The sequence below is a fragment of the Syngnathus leptorhynchus genome, chromosome 13, assembly GCF_054491065.1.
Source record: "Syngnathus leptorhynchus isolate UIUO chromosome 13, UIUO_Slep, whole genome shotgun sequence".
NCBI classification, from domain to species: Eukaryota; Metazoa; Chordata; class Actinopteri; order Syngnathiformes; family Syngnathidae; genus Syngnathus; species Syngnathus leptorhynchus.
Window position 1 is genome coordinate 415,950 of NC_141207.1, and position 22,429 is coordinate 438,378.

At 49.1% G+C, this 22,429-nt stretch overlaps 5 protein-coding genes across 8 annotated transcripts; 3 read left to right on the forward strand and 2 right to left on the reverse strand.

The window, feature by feature from the left end:
• Positions 1-47: 47 nt before the first annotated feature.
• magoh (mago homolog, exon junction complex subunit) lies at positions 48-2,736 on the forward strand. Its single transcript, XM_085928732.1, has 5 exons — positions 48-267; positions 1,086-1,144; positions 1,385-1,495; positions 2,297-2,379; positions 2,450-2,736. Exons 1-5 carry the CDS (start codon positions 177-179, stop codon positions 2,547-2,549), a joined length of 444 nt encoding a protein of 147 aa, XP_085784858.1. The 5' UTR covers positions 48-176; the 3' UTR covers positions 2,550-2,736.
• Positions 1,784-7,073, reverse strand: cpt2 (carnitine palmitoyltransferase 2). 3 transcript variants are annotated; one of them, XM_085928717.1, is made up of 9 exons: positions 7,042-7,073; positions 6,367-6,492; positions 6,074-6,154; positions 5,874-5,980; positions 5,139-5,619; positions 4,473-4,703; positions 4,079-4,374; positions 3,667-3,963; positions 1,784-3,554 (listed from the first exon to the last, which is right to left on the reverse strand). In XM_085928717.1, the coding sequence occupies exons 1-9, from the start codon at positions 7,056-7,058 to the stop codon at positions 3,226-3,228; spliced, it is 1,965 nt and encodes a 654-aa protein (XP_085784843.1). In that variant the 5' UTR covers positions 7,059-7,073; the 3' UTR covers positions 1,784-3,225. The 3 variants fall into 3 exon arrangements, with proteins under 3 accessions (XP_085784843.1, XP_085784845.1, XP_085784842.1); XM_085928719.1 differs by lacking the exon at positions 7,042-7,073 and adding an exon at positions 6,744-6,991 and having other exon boundaries at positions 1,786-3,554; XM_085928716.1 differs by lacking the exon at positions 7,042-7,073 and having other exon boundaries at positions 1,789-3,554; positions 6,367-6,991.
• Positions 6,322-8,626, forward strand: scp2b (sterol carrier protein 2b). Of its 2 annotated transcripts, XM_085928727.1 has the most exons (6): positions 6,322-6,633; positions 6,767-6,861; positions 7,266-7,356; positions 7,421-7,550; positions 7,623-7,702; positions 7,866-8,626. In XM_085928727.1, the coding sequence occupies exons 1-6, from the start codon at positions 6,550-6,552 to the stop codon at positions 7,959-7,961; spliced, it is 576 nt and encodes a 191-aa protein (XP_085784853.1). In that variant the 5' UTR covers positions 6,322-6,549; the 3' UTR covers positions 7,962-8,626. The 2 variants fall into 2 exon arrangements, with proteins under 2 accessions (XP_085784853.1, XP_085784854.1); XM_085928728.1 differs by lacking the exons at positions 6,322-6,633; positions 6,767-6,861 and adding an exon at positions 6,867-6,985.
• Positions 8,627-11,840: 3,214 nt separating this feature from the next.
• Positions 11,841-16,566, forward strand: podn (podocan). Its single transcript, XM_085928095.1, has 11 exons — positions 11,841-11,972; positions 12,602-12,883; positions 12,961-13,054; positions 13,677-13,741; positions 13,915-14,024; positions 14,090-14,246; positions 14,312-14,427; positions 14,494-14,707; positions 14,853-15,296; positions 15,385-15,533; positions 16,291-16,566. The coding sequence occupies exons 2-11, from the start codon at positions 12,620-12,622 to the stop codon at positions 16,412-16,414; spliced, it is 1,737 nt and encodes a 578-aa protein (XP_085784221.1). The 5' UTR covers positions 11,841-11,972; positions 12,602-12,619; the 3' UTR covers positions 16,415-16,566.
• Positions 16,567-17,095: 529 nt separating this feature from the next.
• On the reverse strand, positions 17,096-22,015 carry LOC147046736 (excitatory amino acid transporter 5-like). Its single transcript, XM_085928096.1, has 10 exons — positions 21,949-22,015; positions 20,837-21,052; positions 20,068-20,110; positions 19,332-19,563; positions 19,156-19,255; positions 18,809-19,042; positions 18,534-18,728; positions 18,041-18,175; positions 17,863-17,962; positions 17,096-17,758 (listed from the first exon to the last, which is right to left on the reverse strand). Exons 1-10 carry the CDS (start codon positions 21,990-21,992, stop codon positions 17,513-17,515), a joined length of 1,545 nt encoding a protein of 514 aa, XP_085784222.1. The 5' UTR covers positions 21,993-22,015; the 3' UTR covers positions 17,096-17,512.
• Between the last annotated feature and the right edge of the window lie 414 nt (positions 22,016-22,429).

Below are 22,429 nucleotides of genomic sequence, written 5' to 3' on the forward strand. Positions count from 1 at the left end.
GTGCTCAGGACAGCCTGCCAGACTTAAAAAAGGTCAGGCGTTTCAAACATCACATGCGCAGATAGCGTTGCGCGTTGCAATCTGCGATTGCTCGCTGGGTTCTGTCGGCGCGACGCTTCCTTTGAAATAATTTTTTTTTAAAAAAAAGGAAAGGAAATCTTTTTTACGAAGCGATAATGTCGACGAGTGACTTCTACTTGAGGTATTATGTTGGCCACAAAGGCAAATTTGGACACGAGTTCCTGGAGTTTGAATTCAGACCCGATGGTAGGTGGAGTGTGGGACTGCTGTTCTTCCTTTCAGCCGGCCGTGGCTATGCTATGCTATGCTTTGCTATGCTATACTAGGCCTGAAGAGACTTCGGCCGATGGAAACGTGGGACAAACGCTCCAAACTGTCTTGTTCCTTCTTTTGTCTAGCCTTCCGGTAGTGGGTTAAACGAGAAACTATTAGTGTATCACTCTTTGAGCTTGAAATTAAATGGTTGAACCGCCATGTGGCCTTTAGCTTGCGAAAGGGAGCCGAGAAGGAGAACCATTCATTCAGTCATGATTATTTATTTTTATTATTTGGGGATTCACTGGCTAAAATAAACAATTCTCGTGCACTGAGAAAGATAGGTTTTGGGGTTGTATTTTGATTTAAAATCTTTAAGTGGGTTCCTGAACCCCACTAAAATTAAATGTAGTATTTAATCGTCTAGGCGGTATAATATAATATAATGGACTTATTCAGGAATGAGAATTTTCCGCGGATCTCAGTGTTGTTTTCCGTCGAAAGTATCATTTTTGTGAATCGTGTAAATCCGTTGAAAAAAAAAAAAAAAGTTGTATATGGGGGGGGGGGTTTAGCCTCGGTGACTCGCGAGCATTCCCCCGCTCGCCGCGACTACACACACACACACACACACACTTTTCCGTGCTTTTTCACTTTTGCCATTCTCATCCCTGATGCATGTAACTCAATCAAGAGGCTAATACGATTTATAGAATAAACAAAAGTAAAATACTCAAACAAGACAAGTCCTAAAATATGTTCCAAGTTATTGGTTGTGTTGGAAGCTTTTTTTTTTTTTCTTCCCCCAGGTAAACTGCGCTACGCCAATAACAGCAACTACAAGAATGACGTCATGATCCGAAAGGAGGTAATCATTCATTCATCTGAACCGTTCATCCTGACAAGGATGATATGTTTTTTGCTGCGTATACATAGGAGATAGTGTTGTGAGCCGGACCAAGACAAATGAAAACGGTCGTAACACCCCAGAAAGTACGCAATGACCTTATGGCCAAAGTGTTTTTGGAGTGGTTGTACTGGGGTTATGATGCAAAAGCTACTTTGGGGTTATAATTGCGATTTATTGTGTTTGGGGACTGCCTGGCAGGCGTACGTCCACAAGAGTGTCATGGAGGAGCTCAAAAGGATCATCGACGACAGCGAGATCACCAAAGAGGACGACGCGCTATGGCCTCCTCCTGACCGAGTGGGAAGACAGGTGGACTTCATTATTCCACAGATCTACGTATATATTATATGTATGCTGCCGATTGTGGCTGGGACTCCCCCTATGCCGCCGATTGCGGCGGGGGCTCCCCGAATGCCGGCGATTACACTCCACGCATGCTGCCGATTGCGGCGCGGACTCCCCATATGCCGCCGATTGCGGCGCGGACTCCCCATATGCCGCCGATTACGGCTGGGACTCCCCATATGCCACCGATTGCGGCTGGGACTCCCGGGGAGTACAATATAGTTATATACTATATAGTAGCGTTACCAAAGTACCAGGCAAGACGTGGGTTTGGTAACCAGCTCTTTATTTCACAAAACGAGCTCAACATATGAGCCAACACAGCAAGCGATTATGATCGCTCTTCCCGGTACTTGTGAAGCACTAGATCAGGTCGTGATGGGCTGCATGTCCGGCTTGTTATCTATGTCACCCTGTTGCAACAAATCCTAATCAAATAGTCAGATAATTAGCAAGGTCCACAGAAGCTGGTTAATAACAATAACAGTTTGAATCAAGTGTGTTGCAGCAGGGAGACCTGGAAAACATGCAGGACCTTTCAGGACCGGGATTCCCCACCCCTGCACTAGATAGTCAAATTTGGTCACAAGAAGTATGAGCAGCGCATGTGGCAATCAGTTCAATCAATCAATCAATCAATCACAGTTTGGTTTCGCTACTACTTTGTCAAAGCGAACAATAGTGGCCGTATCTCAAGCATATGGACTGGATGCTGGATGTGCCTTTTAGGGTGTTTGTGATGCAAGTTTTGTTTTGCTTTTCAAGGAGCTGGAAATCGTCATCGGCGACGAGCACATTTCCTTCACCACGTCCAAAATCGGCTCTTTGATTGACGTCAACCAGTCCAAGTGAGGACAAGATGGTGCGCGTTTCATTCTTGTAAACTTTTAATGTAATTTTATGTTTGTTTTTCTTTAGGGATCCCGAAGGTCTGCGTGTGTTTTATTACTTGGTGCAGGACCTCAAGTGTTTGGTGTTCAGTCTGATTGGACTTCACTTCAAGATCAAGCCCATCTAATTGCCGTGTTCTTGGCTCGTCCGCACGCATTTGTACATTTGCTTCGTTTTGTCTACGTTTTGAATAAAGCTTTGAGAATACAAGCGCCGCCGTGCTTGAGCCCTCCGATGAAACGGTTTGCTCATTCTTACACAGCCAACAAACCAAATACATATTTTTTCTCTAAATTAAACCAGATTTTCTCTTATTTTCTGTTTACAGTTTTCCTTTATACAATTGAACAGACTTTATCTCAAATTTTCATTTCTCCACTTTTCGGCTAATCCAAACTAACAAACTCATCGTGGGAAACACTTAACTCCCAAATTAAACTTTTTTTCTTGAATATGTTAAAGGCCTTTTCCCTCCAAATTCTGATTCATTTAATGTTGAACATATGACTTTTTGGGGGAACTGTATGACCAAAACTCTACTCTTTTTTTTTTTTTTTTTCCCCAATTACATTTTCAGCCATTTTTCTTGTCTTCACACGGTGGCCCTAAAGGTTGTCATGAAGAGAACATACTTTTCAGTTGTTTTATTTTTCTCATCAGCCTTCTATACAAATACATTTTACTGACACAAAACACAATTAGTCTCCAGTAACCATGACAATGTGATGATTTCACAGTCGCGCGACTCGACGTACAATCACATGATTTCCACTTACTGCTACAGGCGAGTGGCCCAGACGCCGTCAATTGAGCGCCTTCCCGTCGAGGACATTGAAGATGTCCTCCAAGGATCGGTGCACGCAGCGCAGGAAACCCGGGACGTCACGAGCCGGGTAACCGCTGACGTTGCAGCCTATCCAGTCGTCGTGGACACCGTAGCCCACACCCAGGCCGTCGGGCACCACCGGAGCAAAGCCGCCCAGGCGCACGGCTGAACTGGACAGCGTGCTTGTGGACAGGATGTTGTGGTTGATGGCGGCGTAGGCGGGGTCGGCATAGAGGTCGTGCGGCGGACGCCCGACCTCTGCCGACAGGCAGCGCAGGGCGAACAGATGCCGGTCGAAACCTTGGCCTGAGAAACAAAGAGTCAAGGCACGCCTGCTGAAAGACAACCGGAGCGGAGGCCGAGACTTCTCACAAAGGCGTCCGGCATACGAGCAAACTCGAACGGGCAGCATCCTCACCCATGGCGGCCTCCTTGGTGAGTTGGCCGTGATAGTCGGAGCAACGGCGCAACATGTCCAGCAGTTGGCCAGCGGCATGTCGGGCCGGCTCCTTGACGAATGCGTGAGCGCAGCGCTTGGTGAAGGCGCTGGCGGGCCGAATGGTTTCGGTGCGGCCGTGCCTGAAGGCGGCCGTGCTGCATGACTCGTACGTGGCCGCCGTCTGGCCGTACAGCCGCAGGAAGGCCATCTGGAAGGCCAACTGCGCCACCGCATCCGGGCTCAGCTTTGCCGCCTTCAGACAATCCTTCCCACCACCTACGGAAACACTTGTTGACAACACCGTTGAAGACCATGTGCGTGCGCTCGTATTCCGCATCCTTCCTTGACTCTTCAGTGAAGAGTGGCTCCGGTAGCCGAACAGGGCTTTCACCTGTAAACTGCATGGCGTCGATGGTGAGCCGGGACACGGCGGCGTCAAATCCAGCTTTGGCCTTCTTGATGCCATCGCGCAGCGCCTCATCCAGCTGGAAGCTTAGCCGGCGCACATCTGACGCCGAGCTAGCGCCAGCGGCAGCCTGGTCGGGATGCACCGACGGCTTCTGAGTGGTGTCTTTGTAGATTTCGTTGAGAAAGCGCAGCACAGCCACGCCGTCGCCCCACGAATGCTCAAAGTTGATGGCGGCGTGGCCATCGCGGGCCACGATGATGCTGAAGGACTTGTCAAACCTGGGTCGAAAAAGGAGGCTTTCACGTGCTGCCCCTCATCAGCACTTCCTTTACAGTTGTCTTCCGAGTGAGGAGCATGAGCGCGGTAGCCCACTTACCATCTGTTGACGCCGTCACCGTGCAGCATGTTGTGTGAGGCGTCCACGCTGTCTCTTAGCGTGATGTCGTCCAGGCACAGGCAGAAGAGGGCGCTGTCCACGGTCTTGAGGACCTCAGCGTTGCCAGCGGCAAGCAGCTTGTCCCTCAGCCCCGCCCACACGTCACGGTTCTCCGCCGTCAGCGCCCCCAGCGGGAAGTCAGGCGCCGGCGTGGCATCCGACAAGATGTAGCTGAGGGGAAAAAAAAAGAAGCAAAACACCTTGAGGACTAAGGATGGGTGAACCCGCCTTGGTCAGTGCCTAGAGAGCTGAAAAAACATGCATGCGTACGTAAGACACCACGATTCTTCATCACTATGCTGCTGCGAGTATTCACTCTGGATTACCGACTGGTACGGAGAACAGTTATCCCTTCTACGTGCAACCCACTTATCTCAAGTTTTGAGATGTCACATTTTATTTTGCACAACGACATTGGGGACCTTTCTTTTGGATGCAGATGATGATTGACCATGTGGCAAACTGCTGTTGCATAGCACCAACTACTGGCGAGAAGGACTTACTCCCTGTCAATTTTGTTTGGCCTCAGTGAGTTGTTGAAAACGTTAAAATCTAGCCGAACATAACATCATTTTTGTGTGACGGAGATCCGATTGCAGTACATACCTCAGGTTGTCGCGTATCCGGGCCGGTGGCAGCATTTTGCCGCCGGGATCGAGCACGTCAAAGACGTACATGTTGCCTTTCCTCATGACCAGCAGGTGCCGCCCGGCGGGGTCGGTGAAGAGCTGGTCCCGGTCGGGGCGCGGGACGCGTGTGGAGTTGAAGAGGCGGAAGTACTGCGACATGTCCAGCGGGAAGGCCTTGAGCATGTAGGCACCGTACCAGGCAAGCGAGGTGGGCGCCCAGCGAATCAGCTTCTTGAAGGCGTCCGTGTCGCTGCGGGCTGGGTCCAGGTGGAACACCTCAGGCTCCAGCAGCCCAGCGCGCAGCGTCTTCATGAAGCGCACGGCGGAGCACACCATGTTGCTGGCGCGCACCAGCTGCCCGTTGTACTCGGGCTTAGGGTCGTCGTTCAGCGACATGAAGGGGTTGAAGTTCAGCACCACCGGATCGCGCGCCGACAGGTACATGTCGAACCACGGGCCTGATAGATACATGTGTAAGTGAAAGCAGATGTTTTGTCATGGGTTTAGTCGAGGACCAAAGCAGGCGTGTTGCAAAGTGAAAGCCGATGTTTTGTCATGTCTTTTAGTCGAGGACCAAATTAGATGAATTTGTTAGGCAATGTTTTGTGAATTAAATGAGTGGATTTACTCCAATCTATGAAGTGCATTTTGCAGCAGTTTTTGCTCATCATTGTGCTCCACGCAGATTTTCCCGGTGTGGAACAAACATCACCTGAGATATAGCTGGTGTGCTTGTTTTTTCTGTCTTGGGCCAGCAACTCCTCTTGAAGCCTTTTTCCTTCACCAGCCAGGAAGTCCTGCGCCACCCTTTCAGTGTTTCTAAGAGAACAAACTTATTTATAAAAAAAAAATCTTCTCAAATAGTAGCAGTGATGTTGTCCTTTTTCATTCCTTAGTCAAGTTGGAGTTCACCTGAATTGTTGGTCATCCAGGAGAGGCTGTTGAGCGGCCAGGTACCTCCTGATGGTGTCCTCAAGTTTTGGCACGGGCAACCTGGACCAGGCAGAAGCATGGCAACGTAAAGGTAATATAGACGAGCCCCGGAGTGGTACAAAGTCGTTGTCTGTTTTTAAGTGTTGACTGAATGAGCAGAACAGCACCCTCTTATGGCTGCAAGGTGATTTCGAGTATGCACTTTCACCTCCATTCGGCAAGATCGTTTAACACTCGTGTAACCTTGTGGAGATTTAAAGTGACATTGTTACCTTGGTAAACTCTTCTGGTAGTGCATAGTAGGCACAAGGCTTCTGTGCAAATACTGTGATGACGACGAGGAAGAAGTCTCGTCATTGCTGCCGTATTTTCGCCTGCTTAGTGGCCAGCAGAACCATCTTGAATGTAAAAAAACAGCGGGCTTTCTCAAAGTATCTACGGAGAGCACTTTGGCCATGACACGGGAGAGGAAATCGCACACGCGAAGACTTAGTGGACGAGGCGCTCACAGAACAAGCGACAGCTGCCACCTGAATGAAGTAACCCTTTAGCAACCACTGCTAGCAAACTAGCTAATACACTGAAAGGCTTCTTCTTCTCGTACCCCTTTTAAGCTTGTTACAAAAATGTCCACGACATGTTTAATTACCACCGTTTTGATGTATTTCGCAGATGACTTTTAAAACCACGATGTCAGGCCGGAGCTTTAGAAATTGTGGCAAAGCTGAGCTGGATCTCACTCTGAAGTCGACTCATAGAGTCTGGAGGTAACCCGGAAGTGCAGCGGGCAAACAGTCTAGCACAAAAGTTCACCGAACACCCACGCAGACACTTTGCTAACTATTCTTCGTTGTTCATCTCATGTAAAATGCCCGAAATATACAGGCCAAGGTACGAACGCTACACAAGAACCGTTTGAGTTCTTCACCGACGCACTTGTTACATACTGGGCGATAGGATTCATTGCGCTCAGGTCAGGTGTTAAGAAAAGTTGGCACGATCCAACTTGTTTGCAATTAGTTGCTACAAATGACCTTTCTTTATCGTCATGACACGTTGAAACGGACGTGCGAGACCTACGTGCTGCATGCGCATCACCAACAGATGTGATGCCATTTTATTTCTACTCTATTATTTCTATTTGAGGTCTCAAGTTAACAATTGTGTGCAGAGTTGTGGCCGTCTGGAGCGGCGCCAGTGAAGGACTGGAGGGCTTCAAGGCCCATGCCGTGTTTCAGGAGATTAACAAGAAACTGCAGCAGGTGAGAAGGAAGGTGGTGAATGTCAAAGGTTGTTCCGAGATGTGACACATTGGTGTTTGCTCAGAATGGCGAGGCGTTCGTCAAGAAGATCGGTGGCGTGTTTGCGTTTAAGGTGAAGGACGGCCCAGGCGGGAAGGAGGCCACGTGGTTTGTGGACGTTAAGAATGGCAGTGGTCACGTGCACAACGACACAGGTGATGGTTTGGTTGGTCTCCCGTGACTTGAAATGTGAAAACAAGTTCTGCCCGTGTTTGTTTGCACGCCAGCCAAGAAAGCGGACTGCACCATCGCCATGTCTGACTCTGACTTGCTTGCCTTGATGACCGGAAAGATCAACCCTCAGACGGTAAATACATTGCACATATATATATATATACTTTGGGATCAGAGGTGGGTCAGGGCTCCCCAAAACATTTATTGGTCTCCATCTGTGGAGCTTCAATGCTTCTAAATTTCATGACTATTCTTCCCTATATACTTAGCTGTTTACCGCTGTGCTTTGTGCACAGGCCTTCTTCCAGGGTAAGCTGAAGATCACCGGCAACATGGGCCTGGCCATGAAGCTGCGCGACCTGCAGCTGCAGCCCACCAAGGCCAAGCTGTAAACGGCACGTGACGAGACTCTGCTCTTTTTTTTTTTTTTGATGGCAAGATGGCGGCGCGTGCACACGCAGCGGCCTCTCTCCGTCCCTGCCGATCGGTGTTTTTGTTCATTTAATGAGTGTTTGTCAGACAGTTTTATGTGTTTGTCTGATCGCACCACGTAGCGCTACGAGTACAGCAGGCAGGTTCTGCTCGACGTCGGCGAATGCGAGTTTTGCGGCGTTTCGGACTTTGATGCGGGGACATTAAAGTCACTGGGACTACAATGCCTGCATGCATCATCGCCGGACTCGTCTGCTACTCCTTCCCCGGACCAGCAGCGTCGGAAGCGGTGTGCGAGGAGGCAGAAGAGGGGGAAGCGCGGAGGCGTCCGGGCCAGGCTAGCGGCGTGCCCAACTCGCCCGGCCGTGCCTTCCATTCTTCCGGCGACTGTCCGGTCGCTGGACACCGGACTCTGCTGTGCTACTGGAGCGGCTGGCGTGCTATCGAGCGGACCGGGCACTTATTACTTCTTCGTTGCTCTTGTCTGTTCGTTTTTACTCTTTGTGCTATTTGGTGCGAGTGTTGTGTACTGTCTAGTCACCGTGGGACGGTGGGGAACGTCATTTCGATCTCTTTGTGTGCCTGGCATGTGGAGAAATTGACAATAAAGCGGACTTTGACTTTTGACGTGCTGTCATTTCCACTGAATATGAGTCACGCACAGCCACTGCATCCACAATGTAGACCAGGGGTCCCCAAACTTTTTTCTGTGTGGGCCACATCACTTTTCCCTTCTCTGATGGGGGGCAGGGGATCAGTTTGTAACTAAAAAAAAAGGGACAATTGGCTAGTGGATGCATACCGCAACCCTAGTCAACCTCAGTTTGATGCAGTCTAGCTTCTATTTTATGCGCCTTTTAATCCGGTGCGCCCGGTCTATGAAATAATTTCTCAAATAAAATATTCAATAAAGGTGCACTTTATAATCCATAATCCAATCCCTTATGGTGAGAAAAATACCATACTACAACTATATTTAGCGTTAAATCATTTGGCAACCTTGTTTGACTTGGATTTGATCCAAATCCTCAAAGTCCAAATATTCTCTTGGTTTTTCCGGCATACTCCGCGACAGGAGGCGGATTCTCCTTGAGGTTGATCTAAGTCGACTTTGGCCCTCAAGGATCAATATTTTTGACGAAGCGTATGACCAAGTGATGCTTTAGCATTTTCTTCAATTTGAAATAATGTCTCGTTTTGGAATGAAAATAAAGTGATTTCTTGAAATCCAATTCATTGGGAAAAAAAAATCAACACACAATATTGGTGCCCACTTGGCAGCTTTTTGTCTTTTTCTTTTTGTCACCAAACCAGCCCAAAGTGCACTGCAGCCATATTCAAAACGGCAACATGTGGACGTGGACAGTGACTTTTACGGCATGCCTGAGACTTGGATGATTTTCTTCAGCCAGGGGATGACTTGAATTGACTTGCGTTTTTTTCCTCGCAGTAAACTGGCGAGTCGCCACTTGAGATTTGACTGCGACTTGTTGCAGGAGGGCCTCCAAGATGGACTCACTCCAACTTACACGTGTTTTCCATTTAGCCCCGCAGCCTCTCCCACCTTTGATCATCTGGAAGCCTTTCCTGCTCCCTCGGACAGCGTGGGCCCTTTTTTTTTTTCTTTTTTCGCAGCTCACTCTCCCAAGAAAGAATTTGATGCATTTGGAGCCAGCCACTTTGAGTTTGTTGCGTGTCAACTTTGACGGAAGCTTGCGGATTGCCGCGCTGGCTGCACTTGTCTTGTCTTGTTGACGTGACCCACTTTTCTGCCCCGTGCTCACACAGTAATCCGACTCATGTCGGAGCCCACCGGGATGTTTGCGGTATTTATGTCGTACACCCGCCACCCCTCCCCCCCCGCTCCGAGGGGTGTGCGCGTGTGCAAAGGACACACCGCTACATCTTCCCATTTCCACATCTTCACATAAGCAAGATCTTCAGTAGTTCCGAGTTTTGTTTTGTTTTTCCTCTCGCCCTGTTCGGTTTTGCTTTGCCAATTAAAGTAGAGCGAGGAACTGGAAGTGCACTCTGAATTTGTGTTGTTTTTCTGGCACAATCCCACTCTGCCCTTGATCTGTGATGTGGTATCCGCTTACCAGGACCACCAACAGGAAACATCCCCAAAAAGTTTTTCAGGACTGACTTTAAACACTCAAGTTCTTTTTATTGTCTGGGAAAAACAAACGTATACAACCTAATCCTACAGACCGGATTGGGTTGAAGTTGGGAAATTGTGTAAAATGTAAATAAAAAGAAAATACTTTCTCTTCCTTGTGAGCAGTCTCACTGCAGCATTTTGTACCAAGTGTAGGCTTTTAATACTGGACTTATATGTTACAGTAATCAAGGCACAACTTAACAAACGCATGTATAATCATTTCCGCATCACGAATTGAAAGAATCGTACACATTTTAGCATTATTATGAAGATGAAAAAATGCAGTTCTAGTTATGTTTTGAATGTGTTTTTGAGATTGGTAAAAAAGAATAGAGTGCTTTTACAAGGACAATAAGATCCATTTGTAGAAATGTAACAAGGCAACATGCTTGTGATTGTGCTTGTCTTGCATCATCTTTCGATCTGGTTTTAATCAGGCAAATTCTTGACTGCAACTTGTCGCAGACAAAGATGATAAATGATCAAGTTGTGTAACATTTTGTGAGTGTTATGTAACACATTAGTAATTGTTTATGGCACTGACTGTACAGTCCTAGCAGCGATAAGCCTCTCTTCTTGTATTTGTGTCACTTTGGGACTGCTAGCGCTTAGCACTTAGCTTAGCCATGAGCAAGCAGCATATGCTGTGAAGGTTTAGCACCACAAGGCATGTGAGCAGTAAACACCGCACCCTGCCAAGTTGAAATCATTTTACACGTCTTTGATGGGAAAAGCTGTTCCACTCCTCTGCCATCAGTGCCTGCAGTAATCATATTACAAAGGACTCACCAGGGGTGCCTCAAGTGCCAGCCCTTATCAAGCCTGAAGCAAGATGTTTTCAGTACAGCTCCATCTTCTGGATCTGGTGGGTCACTGCCCCTGCTTGGTGACAATCCAAGTGACAACAATGAAAATGAACTGACACGTCAACCTGACCAACCCAGCGGACTAACAAATTAGTGACTAACCGACTGACGAGTTGACTAACTGACCGACCAACCAACCAACCAACCAACCAACCAACCAACCAACCAACCAACCAACCAACCTGCTTCTCTTCCAACTAACTGGCCGGCCAAGTAACCTGTCAATTGACTGACTGGCAACTGGCAAAGAAACCAAGTGGCCCACCTTCCTCACAAGCAACTAAATAACCAAGTGACTCACTGACAAACCAACTAGGTGACTAAGTACCCAACCATTTTATCCACAACCAACCCACCAATGTCTACATCTAACCAACCAAGCAGCTGAGTAACTACCAATATCAACAATCAAACAATAGCATACATACCAATCATTAACATTTCTTAGTATTAGCTTGTTTAGTAGGATGTTTTGTTTCTCCACATTCTCCATCCAACATGCCTGTTAGAAAACATATCTTCATACTGTGTATCTCCAATGAGTGCCCGTGGAATGTTTGCAACAGCCTGTGTAGTGTGACGTTCAGTGTAATGTTGTCATCAAATGCCTCTCGGGTTCTATGATACAAAATGTGCTGTGTTATCACATTCATCCCATAATGTCTTGTTTCCTGAAAAAAGGAGCACTTGAAATAACACCATCTCCTCCCCATGATAGGGTGTGTGCTCCCCCCTCCAACCCCCCGTGTGTGTGTGTGTGTGTGTGTGTGTGTGTGTGTGTGTGTGTGTGTGTGTGTGTGTGTGTGTGAGGGAAACATTTGGAAGTTGTGAATTTCTCGTCAGACTGCTTTTGTTGCTATGGGACGGGCTGCTGTGTGTGGACGGGAACATTCGTGCAAGTTTGTCTGAGGTCCGCCACAAGACTGCTGCTGCCGCTACTGCTGGTCAGTCTCTTGTCTTGTCCTGTCTTGCATGTTGTGTCCACATTGTCTGCTTGTCTCATGTCAAGCGGAAACGCTCCATTACTACGGATTGCATGCTTACAGCCGTGTGACAAGTCGTCTAGTCCAGTGTCTCAGAGTCCAATCTCATCACCTCAGATGATGATAGCATGTCAATGTGCAGACAGTTAAGCTAGCAAAGGTGACAAGCAGCCCCCGAAATCGCTGGTTCTCCAGGAACCCCCCAAAATGAATATCCTGTCATTCAAGTGCTTAACTACATCTGGGGACAGGCACACCAGCATTGCATGATTATTTCAAGAAATGATGAATCCATTTTTTAACACATTCATTGATGAATTAGATGAAAAGTCATTTATATTTGATGTGAGTGCTGTGTTTTTAGTTTTGGTGCATGCTGGGAAATCCCCCTGCCTGTTTGCCCAGAGTCAGTGAGCGAGGATGAGGATGTGGATGGATATCAAGCATACCGTGTAGATGATTCACAATAAACACAAGGCCACTGGAGTCTTGAGACCAGAGACTTTTATGGCTTTAAACAAAAAGAAAACATAACTCTGTTTCCAGGAAAGTTTGTTTTGATCCAAAATGTCCTTGTTCTTGAGCAACAGGAACCCTGAGCGGCAAGCATGGCCTTTCCCAAGCATTCCATTCTGAAGATACCCTGTGTTCTGCTGGTGCTGGCCAGACTTCTGGTCCTGGGCCAGATCCTGGCAAGAGCGCAGGGGGAGAAGCCAATCGGGCCGCCCAATATCACCGTGGGCGAATTGGAACCTGACGAATGCCCGGCAGACTGCAGCTGCACGACCGAAGGGGCGGTGGACTGCGCCGGAGTGGACCTCACCGAGTTCCCCGCGGGGTTGGCCGCCACCACCCGCCAGCTGGCGCTACAGGTGCGTGCGACCCGTCAGCTTAACTACCTGCGTGTGATGGGCGGGACCACCTATTGTCCTTTGTTTCCCCACGGCAGAACAACAAAATCGAGGAGATACGGGTGGAGCACCTGTCACACCTGCATCGACTCGAGACACTCAACCTGCAGAACAACTGGCTCACTACAGACGGTCAGGACTTTACTTTGAAATGACTAGTTCCTGTTCCACTGCAGTCCAGTAGGTGGCAGTAATGCACATTACAAAGTAGAAGTAAAGTAACACAAGGGTCTTTTCAGGTCAGCTCCATCAAGTAACTAACTGACTGACAAACTAGTCAGCTGAGTAATGGACCGCCATAGCGATTGACCAACTGAACGATTACCGTACTAACCCAAACCCATCGCCTAAGTAACCAATTAACCAAAGAGGTGGAGAAGTCATTTGACTGACTGGGTGACAGACAGAGCCACCTATCTATCTAACCAACAAACAAAGTCAGTAGTTTTTTTCTAGCTCATACTTGTTGACTCAGATTTTGAGGTTTCGGGGTTGGAACCATGACTTCCTGTCTGGAGTTTGCGTGGTCTGCATGCCTGCCTGGGTTTTGTCTGGAGTTGCTCATTTGCTCTCAGGTTTCGTGACGTGGACGTGGATGGTTGTTTGTCTCTCTGTGCCCTGCAATAGGTGTATCACCGTCCACGATACCTTTCTTTTCATCAGCAATCCTAAAGAGGATAACTGCAGCCAAAAACAGGTGAAGTTGACAGGAAGTGGAAAAACTGAAGGCAATGATACGAGCTTCTCTTTCCAGGCCTGGAAGATGAAGGTTTTGAGATGTTAGAAGAACTGGCCTATTTGTACCTGGCCAACAATCAGGTAGTAGAAATTGCTCCCTCAATCGAAGCTCTTCAGACCTCTCGCTTTGAGTTCATGTGAAGGGTTCCTTTCCAAGTGTCATTCCATGCACAGTGCCGTCTTGTTCTTTTCTCACTTGAAGTCCCTTTAAATGTCCTGAACATTCCATGCAATGTATCTTCTTGTACTTTCAGCTCACCTCTGCACCCAAAGCCTTGCCACCCTCATTGGTCAGTGCTGACTTTGCGGCCAACCAGCTCACCAAGATCTTCCCATACACGTTTGGCTATAAGCCACACCTGAAGTATGACTGCGCCTCAAAAGGTTTCTGTCTAACAGTTCTCGTGACACACAATCAAATGTTTTCAGGTCCGTCTATCTCCACAACAACAAGTTGACAGATGGCGGGCTTCCCGATCACATGTTCAACGCTTCTGACAACCTGGAGATTCTCACCATGTCCAGTAACTTATTGCGTACCGTGCCCAAGAACCTGCCCCCCAGCCTGTACCGTCTTCACCTGAAGGTCCTTGCCCAAGATCTTTTCTGTCCTCACCGGAGAACCACACTGACCACTGCGTCTTTGAACAGAGCAACAAGCTGGAGAAAATCCCAGCTAGAGCCTTCGACAGCTTGCAGAACCTACGAGAACTTTACCTGCAGAACAATTTCCTGAGCAACGAGGGCATGGACAACGAGACCTTTAGGTAGGGAGAAAGTTGACAGCGCAAGCGTCCAGAGACGCGGTGTCATGACAGCCTGATGTCTTCCAGCCAACTGAACAGCCTGGAGTGCTTGGACTTGTCCAACAACAACCTGAGCGTGGTGCCTAAAGGTCTGCCTCGCAACCTGGTGCTGCTGCACCTGGATAAGAACTCCATCCGCAGCATCCCCGCAGACGCGCTCACTTCTGTCCGCAACCTGGAGTACCTTCTGCTGCACAACAACAAGCTGCGCTCGCGCTTCATCCACCCAGCCGCCTTTCAGGTAACATTGACCCGGTGTTCCACTCAAGTCGCCAATTAAGCCAGGACTACGTGACTATGTGAAATTTGCGGCCGGACTAGAGACCCTTTTGCGATCTGCGCATGCGGCTTATTCCCACTGACTACTTTGGTTGTGTCCCTCCAAGGGCCTGAAGAAGCTGCACACGCTTCACATGTACAACAACCAGTTGGAGCGTGTTCCCCGAGGTCTCCCTCGACGGGCCAAGACGCTCATTCTGCTCCACAACTCCATCTCGGAAATCGGCCGCAACGACCTGGCGGTGCTTTACACGCTGACGGAGCTCAACCTCAGCTACAATCAGCTGAGCAATGCCAAGCTGCACCGCGACGCCTTCCGCAAGCTTCGCCTGCTGGAGACGCTGCACCTGTCGGGCAACGTGCTACATTCGCTGCCCGTCGGCCTCCCTCGCAGCCTGAAGGTGTTGGAGGTGAAGAACAACCAGCTGGTCTCCATACCGGATGGAGCCCTGACGGGCATGGACAAGCTGCAGAAGCTCATCCTTAGCGAGAACCAGCTCAGGCTCAACTCTGTCTACCAGGGGGCCTGGATGGAACTGAGTGCGCTCACAGTGAGTGGAATCCTGGCCTTTCTTTGTCCCCTTTTGCACAGGACGACGACGCAACGTGAAAGTTGATGCTGTGGTGTTGTCCATGTAGACGTTGGACCTTTCCAGCAACCTGCTGTCGCACGTCCCGTCTGACTTGCCTGAGTCGTTGGAGTACCTTTACCTGCAGAGGAACCGCATCTCCAGCATTCCCGTTTCCGCCTTTGAAGGCACTCCCAACATCAAAGGAATATACTTGCGGTAAGAACACGCCCACTCCTCAAGGAAAACAACGAGCAACAATCACCAGACAACTTTGCAGAGGTTGTGCCAGTGGCGCAATGACCTCGGGCAACCACCAAATATTTTGTGTTGGTGCTTTTACCATTCTATAATGGTGTACATCATAAAAACATAACAATTACATTGAAAACATTTGTAGCTGATGCCATAATGACGATTGTGCTGCTCCTTCTGGCATGGCCATCTTGGCCAGTGGGAGGAAGTGCGATCCAGTAGTCGTCACTTTTGTAGAGGATAAACAATATGTGTCTCCGTGTAGATGATCTGTCTCCACTGTTTTTGTTGCTTCCAAGATGGCAAGTTTTGATACTTCCCGTTAGTTAACATGTCACTGGCGTTTTGCATCATTTGTTCGCATTAATCAGACTCAAATGAGGGACGCCCGAACTTAGCGGACAGTAAAGTAAATGTAAAGTTTGGACAAAAGAATTGGGACACCTACAGTCAGAGAAAAAAATAGGTGCTTGATCAAAAGTTTGGGGACAACTCTATGATAGAAAAGTAAAGAAACTGTGGAATTTGAACAAATGTATTTGGAGAATTTCGGGTTGTGGAGCAAGTGCTGAAGTTGGACGCCTATTTGTCCACAATGTCTTGTAGATTAAGATTGATGACCAAATCGATGATGTGTTTGTCCCAACACTTGTGTCCAAATGGCCAGCTGCTGTTGCAAATGATACCAATAAAAGCTTGTGCATCTGACCTGACTTGCAAGGTTCAACCGTCTGTCGGCGATAGACGAGAGCACGCTGGCTCATCTCACCCGGCTCCATGTACTTGACATCGGCGGTGGCAGCGCCAGAGACGAGGACAAGGAGGAGGAGGAGGCGTCCGAGTGACTATGGAAGACTGAAGCCTTCCTGAGACATTCCTGGTGCGGGATACCGGATGAGAGTTAACTTGGGGTGGGTCATTGTCCATGTAGAAACGGATGAACTGTAATTTCACATACGATGCGTTTGCTTTTGTCGGGCAGCGTATTAAACAACAAGGCATACAACTGCCATGCCCTTGTTGTTTTTTTTTTCCCCAATATGTGCGACTACGACGTGACAAGTCTAACGGTACTGTGACCAAGCTCCTAACTACTTTTACGCAGTTGAGCCTGGTTACTCTATTTAAGAAAGGTGAGAATCCACCAAAAGTGGGGTACAGGTTTGCCAAAAGGTAAAACGGTCCTGCAAACATGTCTACAAAATGTAATCCGGACAAGCCGCACCATCTGGCATAAAGGAGAGCAACAAATCTGCACGGGTACTGCTGCTGTGACGTCAGGAACGCCAGCGTGTTAATCTGCATGTGAGCGAGCGTCTCAACTTGAGCAGGAGCGAGAGCAGCTCCGCACGAATGCTGTCACAGTGTTCTGCTTTCATATCGGGCGGGACCTTAACCACAGGTCAAAAATAGAAACATGATCAACATCACAAGTCATTACGCGTATATCAAAAATGTGCTTTTATGCTGATGAAAATGACAAAAAAAGCATTTTACGGTGTTCTCTTTTTTTGTCCACATTTTGTTTGATGCTCAATGGTTAGCTTTTAGCTGTTAGCCGTTTTTTCCATTGAAAGAAGCCTGATGTGGAAACATGGAAGGATTGACAAAGCACTTTGATTGGGTAGTTGCGAAGGGTTTTCATTTTCGGAATGTGGCGTGCCTCCGTCCGTCAAATTAACGATGTAACCTTTTTTTAAGCTTTGTTTTTTTTCACTTCCACGAGCAATAACAATTTGGTTGGGAAGTTCAACAATGCGCAGGACTGGCGACTTAGTCCCAGCTCCGGGAGTCTTAAGGCAGAATCAAACATATGACGTTGTCCCTCACGAATTCATAAGGTCCATCCGGGACCAGTTATGGTTCCGGTTTTAATTCTAGTTACATCGGAGCGTTCTGCTGGACAAAGACAGAGGAAGACGCCATCCCTGGTGTGGCGCTCTTCACACTTTTGTCTCCAAGCCATTCATGTCCACCGCACAATGGTCCTTGTTCTTTCTGGGATATTGCGGGGGGGCCCGCGGCTTCCTTCTGTCGGCCGGGGCCCGCAAGCCCTCCTCCAGCTGCATGAGGCGCGCCACCTCGGGCGTGCGCTTGGACGGCAGCCGGTAGTTGCTGTTGCTGTTGTGGCAGTTCATGAGTGGAGCCACCACGCCGGCGCCAGTGTGGCTTTCGCACACGAGCGGCACCTAAAGGCCACCCCACCGGGGGAGCCGGAAAGGAGGACCAAAGAAGTGAAATTAGGGAATGAGAATAAGGGCACAGGAAGCTGAATGAGGAAGAGATTGCTCACCCCATCTCCTTCCTTGATAAAGTCTTTCCTGCAGATGTGGGCCATGATTCCAGTGGCGAGGGCGTCGCCCATGACGTTGACCATGGTGCGGAATCGATCTCTGTGTGGCAAGATGCCAAAAGGTGACGTACATCGCATCGCAAAGGCATTGCCAGCATTCCCCGGGTTAGAGACTTACAGCGCCCAATCAACGGCGATGATGAGGCTGATGTCGTCGGTCGGCAGGCCGACGGAGGTGAGCACGATTACCATGGTGACCAGGCCCGCTTGGGGGATGCCTGCCGCGCCGATGCTGGCGGCCGTGGCTGTGATGCTGGAGAAAAGAAGGTCGTGAAGCACAAAAAGCTGCTTGAGCCCGCCTGCAAACTACAAGTACAGGATGTTTCAAAGTGATCTCAGTGCAGCTCTGCTTCCTTTGTATTGTTGCTACTTTAACCCTAGCCACAACACACTCCATTCCCTTGACCATAGAGCTACGTGAAGGGTATGAGGACGTGGGGAAGCCAAATGTCGGGAGGAAGCAAGTCAAGAAAGATCCAAATAGCAAGTGAGGACAATGGGATCCACAACAGGTGATAGAGCAAGTGAAGCTGAGGGCTGGGAGCGACACAAGGGAACGCAAGGGTTCAAGAAAGCAATGTCGGATGGACCGCTGTGAGGCGTCCACTGACCTGATGGTGATGATCTGCCCAAAGTCCAGCTCGTAGTTGTTAACCTGCGCGATAAAGATGGCGGCCACGGCCTCGTAGAGCGCTGTGCCGTCCATGTTGATGGTGGCGCCCACGGGCAGCACGAAGCGGATGATGCGCCGATCGATGTGGTTGTTCTCCAGGAGGCACTTGAAGGTGATAGGCAGCGTGGCCGAGCTACACGCACAACACGACCACAAGCGAGAGTGACGCCCGTACGGCCCAGCACCACCATCAGGCCGGCTTCCGATGGTTACCTAGATGAGGTGGCCAGGGCTATGAGGAGCGCCTGCAGGATTCCACGAATGTAGACAATGGGACTCTTCTTGGTGATGAAGAAGTACATGGCGGGCAGAATGAAGAGGCCGTGCAGCACCAGGCCGAAGACCACCGTGACGGCGTAGAAGCCCAACTTCTTCCCCATGGCCGAGGGGTCGCTCATCTCCAGGATCTTGCCCGCCACCAGGAACACGATCCCGAACGGGAAGTACCTGCCGCGTGAGGAGAGACCACAGGGACCCGAGGCTTCCGTTATTCCGACTGCTCTCACCGCTGCACCGCACTTGCTGAGCCATAAAATGTTCTGACTCGACTTTGTGCTTACCAAATAACGATGGCGACTATTTTTAGCACAGCCTCATTCAAACTCTGGCAGAAGTTGACCAAGGCGCTGCCGTTTGGACCCATCCTGCCCAACATGATGCCTGCAACATCAACGCACTGCACATGACATGACCGCTTGGCTGAGCCTATCTTCCAAAGCACCTAAAGGTTACCTACCCATGGTGGCAGAGAAAATGACGATGCCCAGGACGTTCATCCCGTCACTGGTCCCCTCCTTGGTTTTGACCAGCACGTCGGGGGGCGGCGTCAGGTCCAGCGAGAAGTTCTGGACGTCGCTTCCGTTGTCGTCCTGGATGCCGTAGATCAGCGGTCGGCTCGTGACCAACTGAGATTGTGTCTGGGCCGACGTGGGCTTGGTCTGCACCGTGTACTGGCTGCTGGTTCGATACTGACAAAAACCACAGAAGCCTTCAGTGCAATGTGGTGGAGCTCCAGGACACTGTGGAGACTGCCACGGAGGACAGATGCTGGAGAAGATTGCGCAAATGAACAGCAAGATGGACAACGCAAAGCCATGGACAGCAAAGTCTGAACATTGACAGGAGGGGGCGCCGTCTTGTTTCCCAAATGCAGTGGAATATGTGGATGGAGACCAATTACAAAATGCGATATTTTGCATAGAAAGCTCATGATGTATATTTGATGTCAATCAGAGTTCATCATCATGGCAAGAAATAGGCTCTGAATATTAAGACAATGTTCGTGCTTGGCAAGAACACAATATTACACTGGAGAGGATGGTTAGGGGATAGTGGCCAATATGGACCACATGACCAACGAGATGATTGTGACCAAGATGGTGGACGAATGGTAAAAATGGATTTTGGATGGTGGACGAGATGGCAGACATGATCGTAGAGCACATGACTGACAAGATGTCTCTTTGCATCACCTGTTGAAAGGTAGCCTGCACCAGATTGGCCGGGAACATGTTCCTGCGGGATGAATGCTATCCGTTAGAAAACCCTCTTTGAGAGCATCGGCAGGTTTACGTTGGGGCAAGACCATGAAGAAACTTGTTACCTGAATCATGAAGTGCTTTATAAAGCCAATGTATTATTATTATTCATTATCATTATTATTATTAGAGATCCCAGGTCATAGCCATTTGGTCAGAGACACAATCACTCATTTCATCCTGTCCTCAAGGTAATACTTGAATCAGTTTAGAGCAGTGGTTCTTAACCCTAGGGGTTCGATGAATCGGTCTCAGGGGTTCGGCAGAGCCGCCATCGCAGAGGTCCGAACACACCTGATTTATAAAATCGTGATAACACATATCTCAAATGGTCTCGCAAAGGCAAAAGCAGAAGTCACACTGATTTGCAGGTATGCAATTGGTTGTGGTACATGCATTGTGTTGCAAGGTGATGTTCATGCACGGCTCATTTTGTGCACCAGTAAAAACATCAATGTCTTAAATTTGAAAAAAAATATTGAATTTTTCACTAAAGAGGGCTTCGGTAAATGCGCCTATGAAACTGGTGGGGTTCGGTACCTCCAACAAGGTTAAGAACCACTGCTTTAGAGCAAAGGATTCGCACTGTTCTACCCTCCCCCAAAAACTCATATGGTCCAGCGGCTGGCTCTAAGACGGGTGTCCTCTCGATACTGGCAGGATGAGTGGACTCTGCTGAGAACGGAGCACGCATTCGTCTCACCGGATGAGGTCGAGCAGAGCGTCCGCTGAGCTCATGATGGGCTTGCCGCTGTCCTCTGAGTCCTCTTTCTGGGCTGCGCCACCCGGGTGGATGACGGATACCATGACGATGCCCACGATGACGGCCACGAAGGTGGTCCACAGGTAGTAGGACACGGTGATCAGGCCGAGCCGACTGGAGCACTTGGCGTCCAGCGCCGCCAGGCCCGACATCAAACTGTACAGAGAAAGCGAGAAGCCATTGTGGAAGCGGCACGTAGGCTGCATGGGGCCAACATGAAGATAATGCAAGGTCACGATGCTAAGTGCGCGTGACATCCACATGAAGTGGCTGATGAGGCAGACGTGATGCCAACATGTAGGTTTTGTGAAGTCATCAATAGGATGGCAGAAAAGTCAAATGAGGGCGTGATGAAGACCACAGAAGCCAGCCTGCGCCTGAATGCACCACGAAGGCAGGATGAAATCAGCACAAAGGTAACACAAAATCAACTTCTCTGGTGGTGTTGTTCAAGAGCTCTTAGGTGCCTGCTGTAGGTTGTCCATGATTCTGCCCCATAAAGTAAGGTGGGGAGAACCACAGCTTTGTAAACCAGGAGCTTGGTGTCAACCCGGAGGTCTCTGTCTTCAAAAACTCTTTTCCGGAGTCTGGCATACGCTCCACTGGCATAGCTCAGGCGATGGTTGACCTCAGAGTCAATGTCCGCTTTGGAGGAGAGAAGGCTGCCGAGGTAGGGGAAGTGGTGAACATATTCAAGTGCAGTGTTGTCCACATTTATGATGGGCGGAGTAGATGGCTGGTTGGGTGGGGGTTGATGTAGCACCTGGGTCTTTTTGATATGCACGCTCAGACCCAGACCCAGAGAACTTCCTCAGACAGTGGCAGTAGGCGATTGGCAACAACACGAGGAAGTACTTTGCCAACTGTTGAAAGGAGCCAGACAATCCGCTTTGTCCCCTTTCTTGAAAATGGGCACTATCAGAGCGTCCCTGTGCTCCGAGGGGAGTACTTCTTTTTCCCAGACCTTCAAAAAGAGGTCTTGACACACACACACACACACACACACACACACACACACACTCACACACAGAGTAATAGTGTGATGCGAGCACCTGGACACGACCAGAGGCAGAATCAACATCTTCAGCATCCTCATCAGTAGCTCACCCGGAAACTGGAAATACTTCACTTCCTGTGTGGGCGAGAGAGCACAGAAAGGCGCTTTCACTACTTCCTGTGCGCTTCACAGTCGGCAACGTTTTGAGTCCCGCCACCCCAAAAAAGTAGTGGGAGGTAATTCAGCAGTTAACGCGACACAATTCCAATTTGTTGAGCACATCTTGGGCACTGGGGGCAGCGTCGTGCTTTTGTCTTATGGTTTATTTGAATTGTATCTCCAACATTGGCCGCTGAGCAGTTTGTTTTTTGGTCAACATGACGGTTGTTGGCGGAGGCCACGTAAACAGTGCGGGACCGGGGCTAACCGTTCTAACCAATGATATGGTGGTTGTCAGCCGACATGCGCTAGCTGGCGGAAGGGGAGGAGGAGGCCTAATGGATGGCAGATAAAGAGCTTTTCTGGCAGCCATTAAG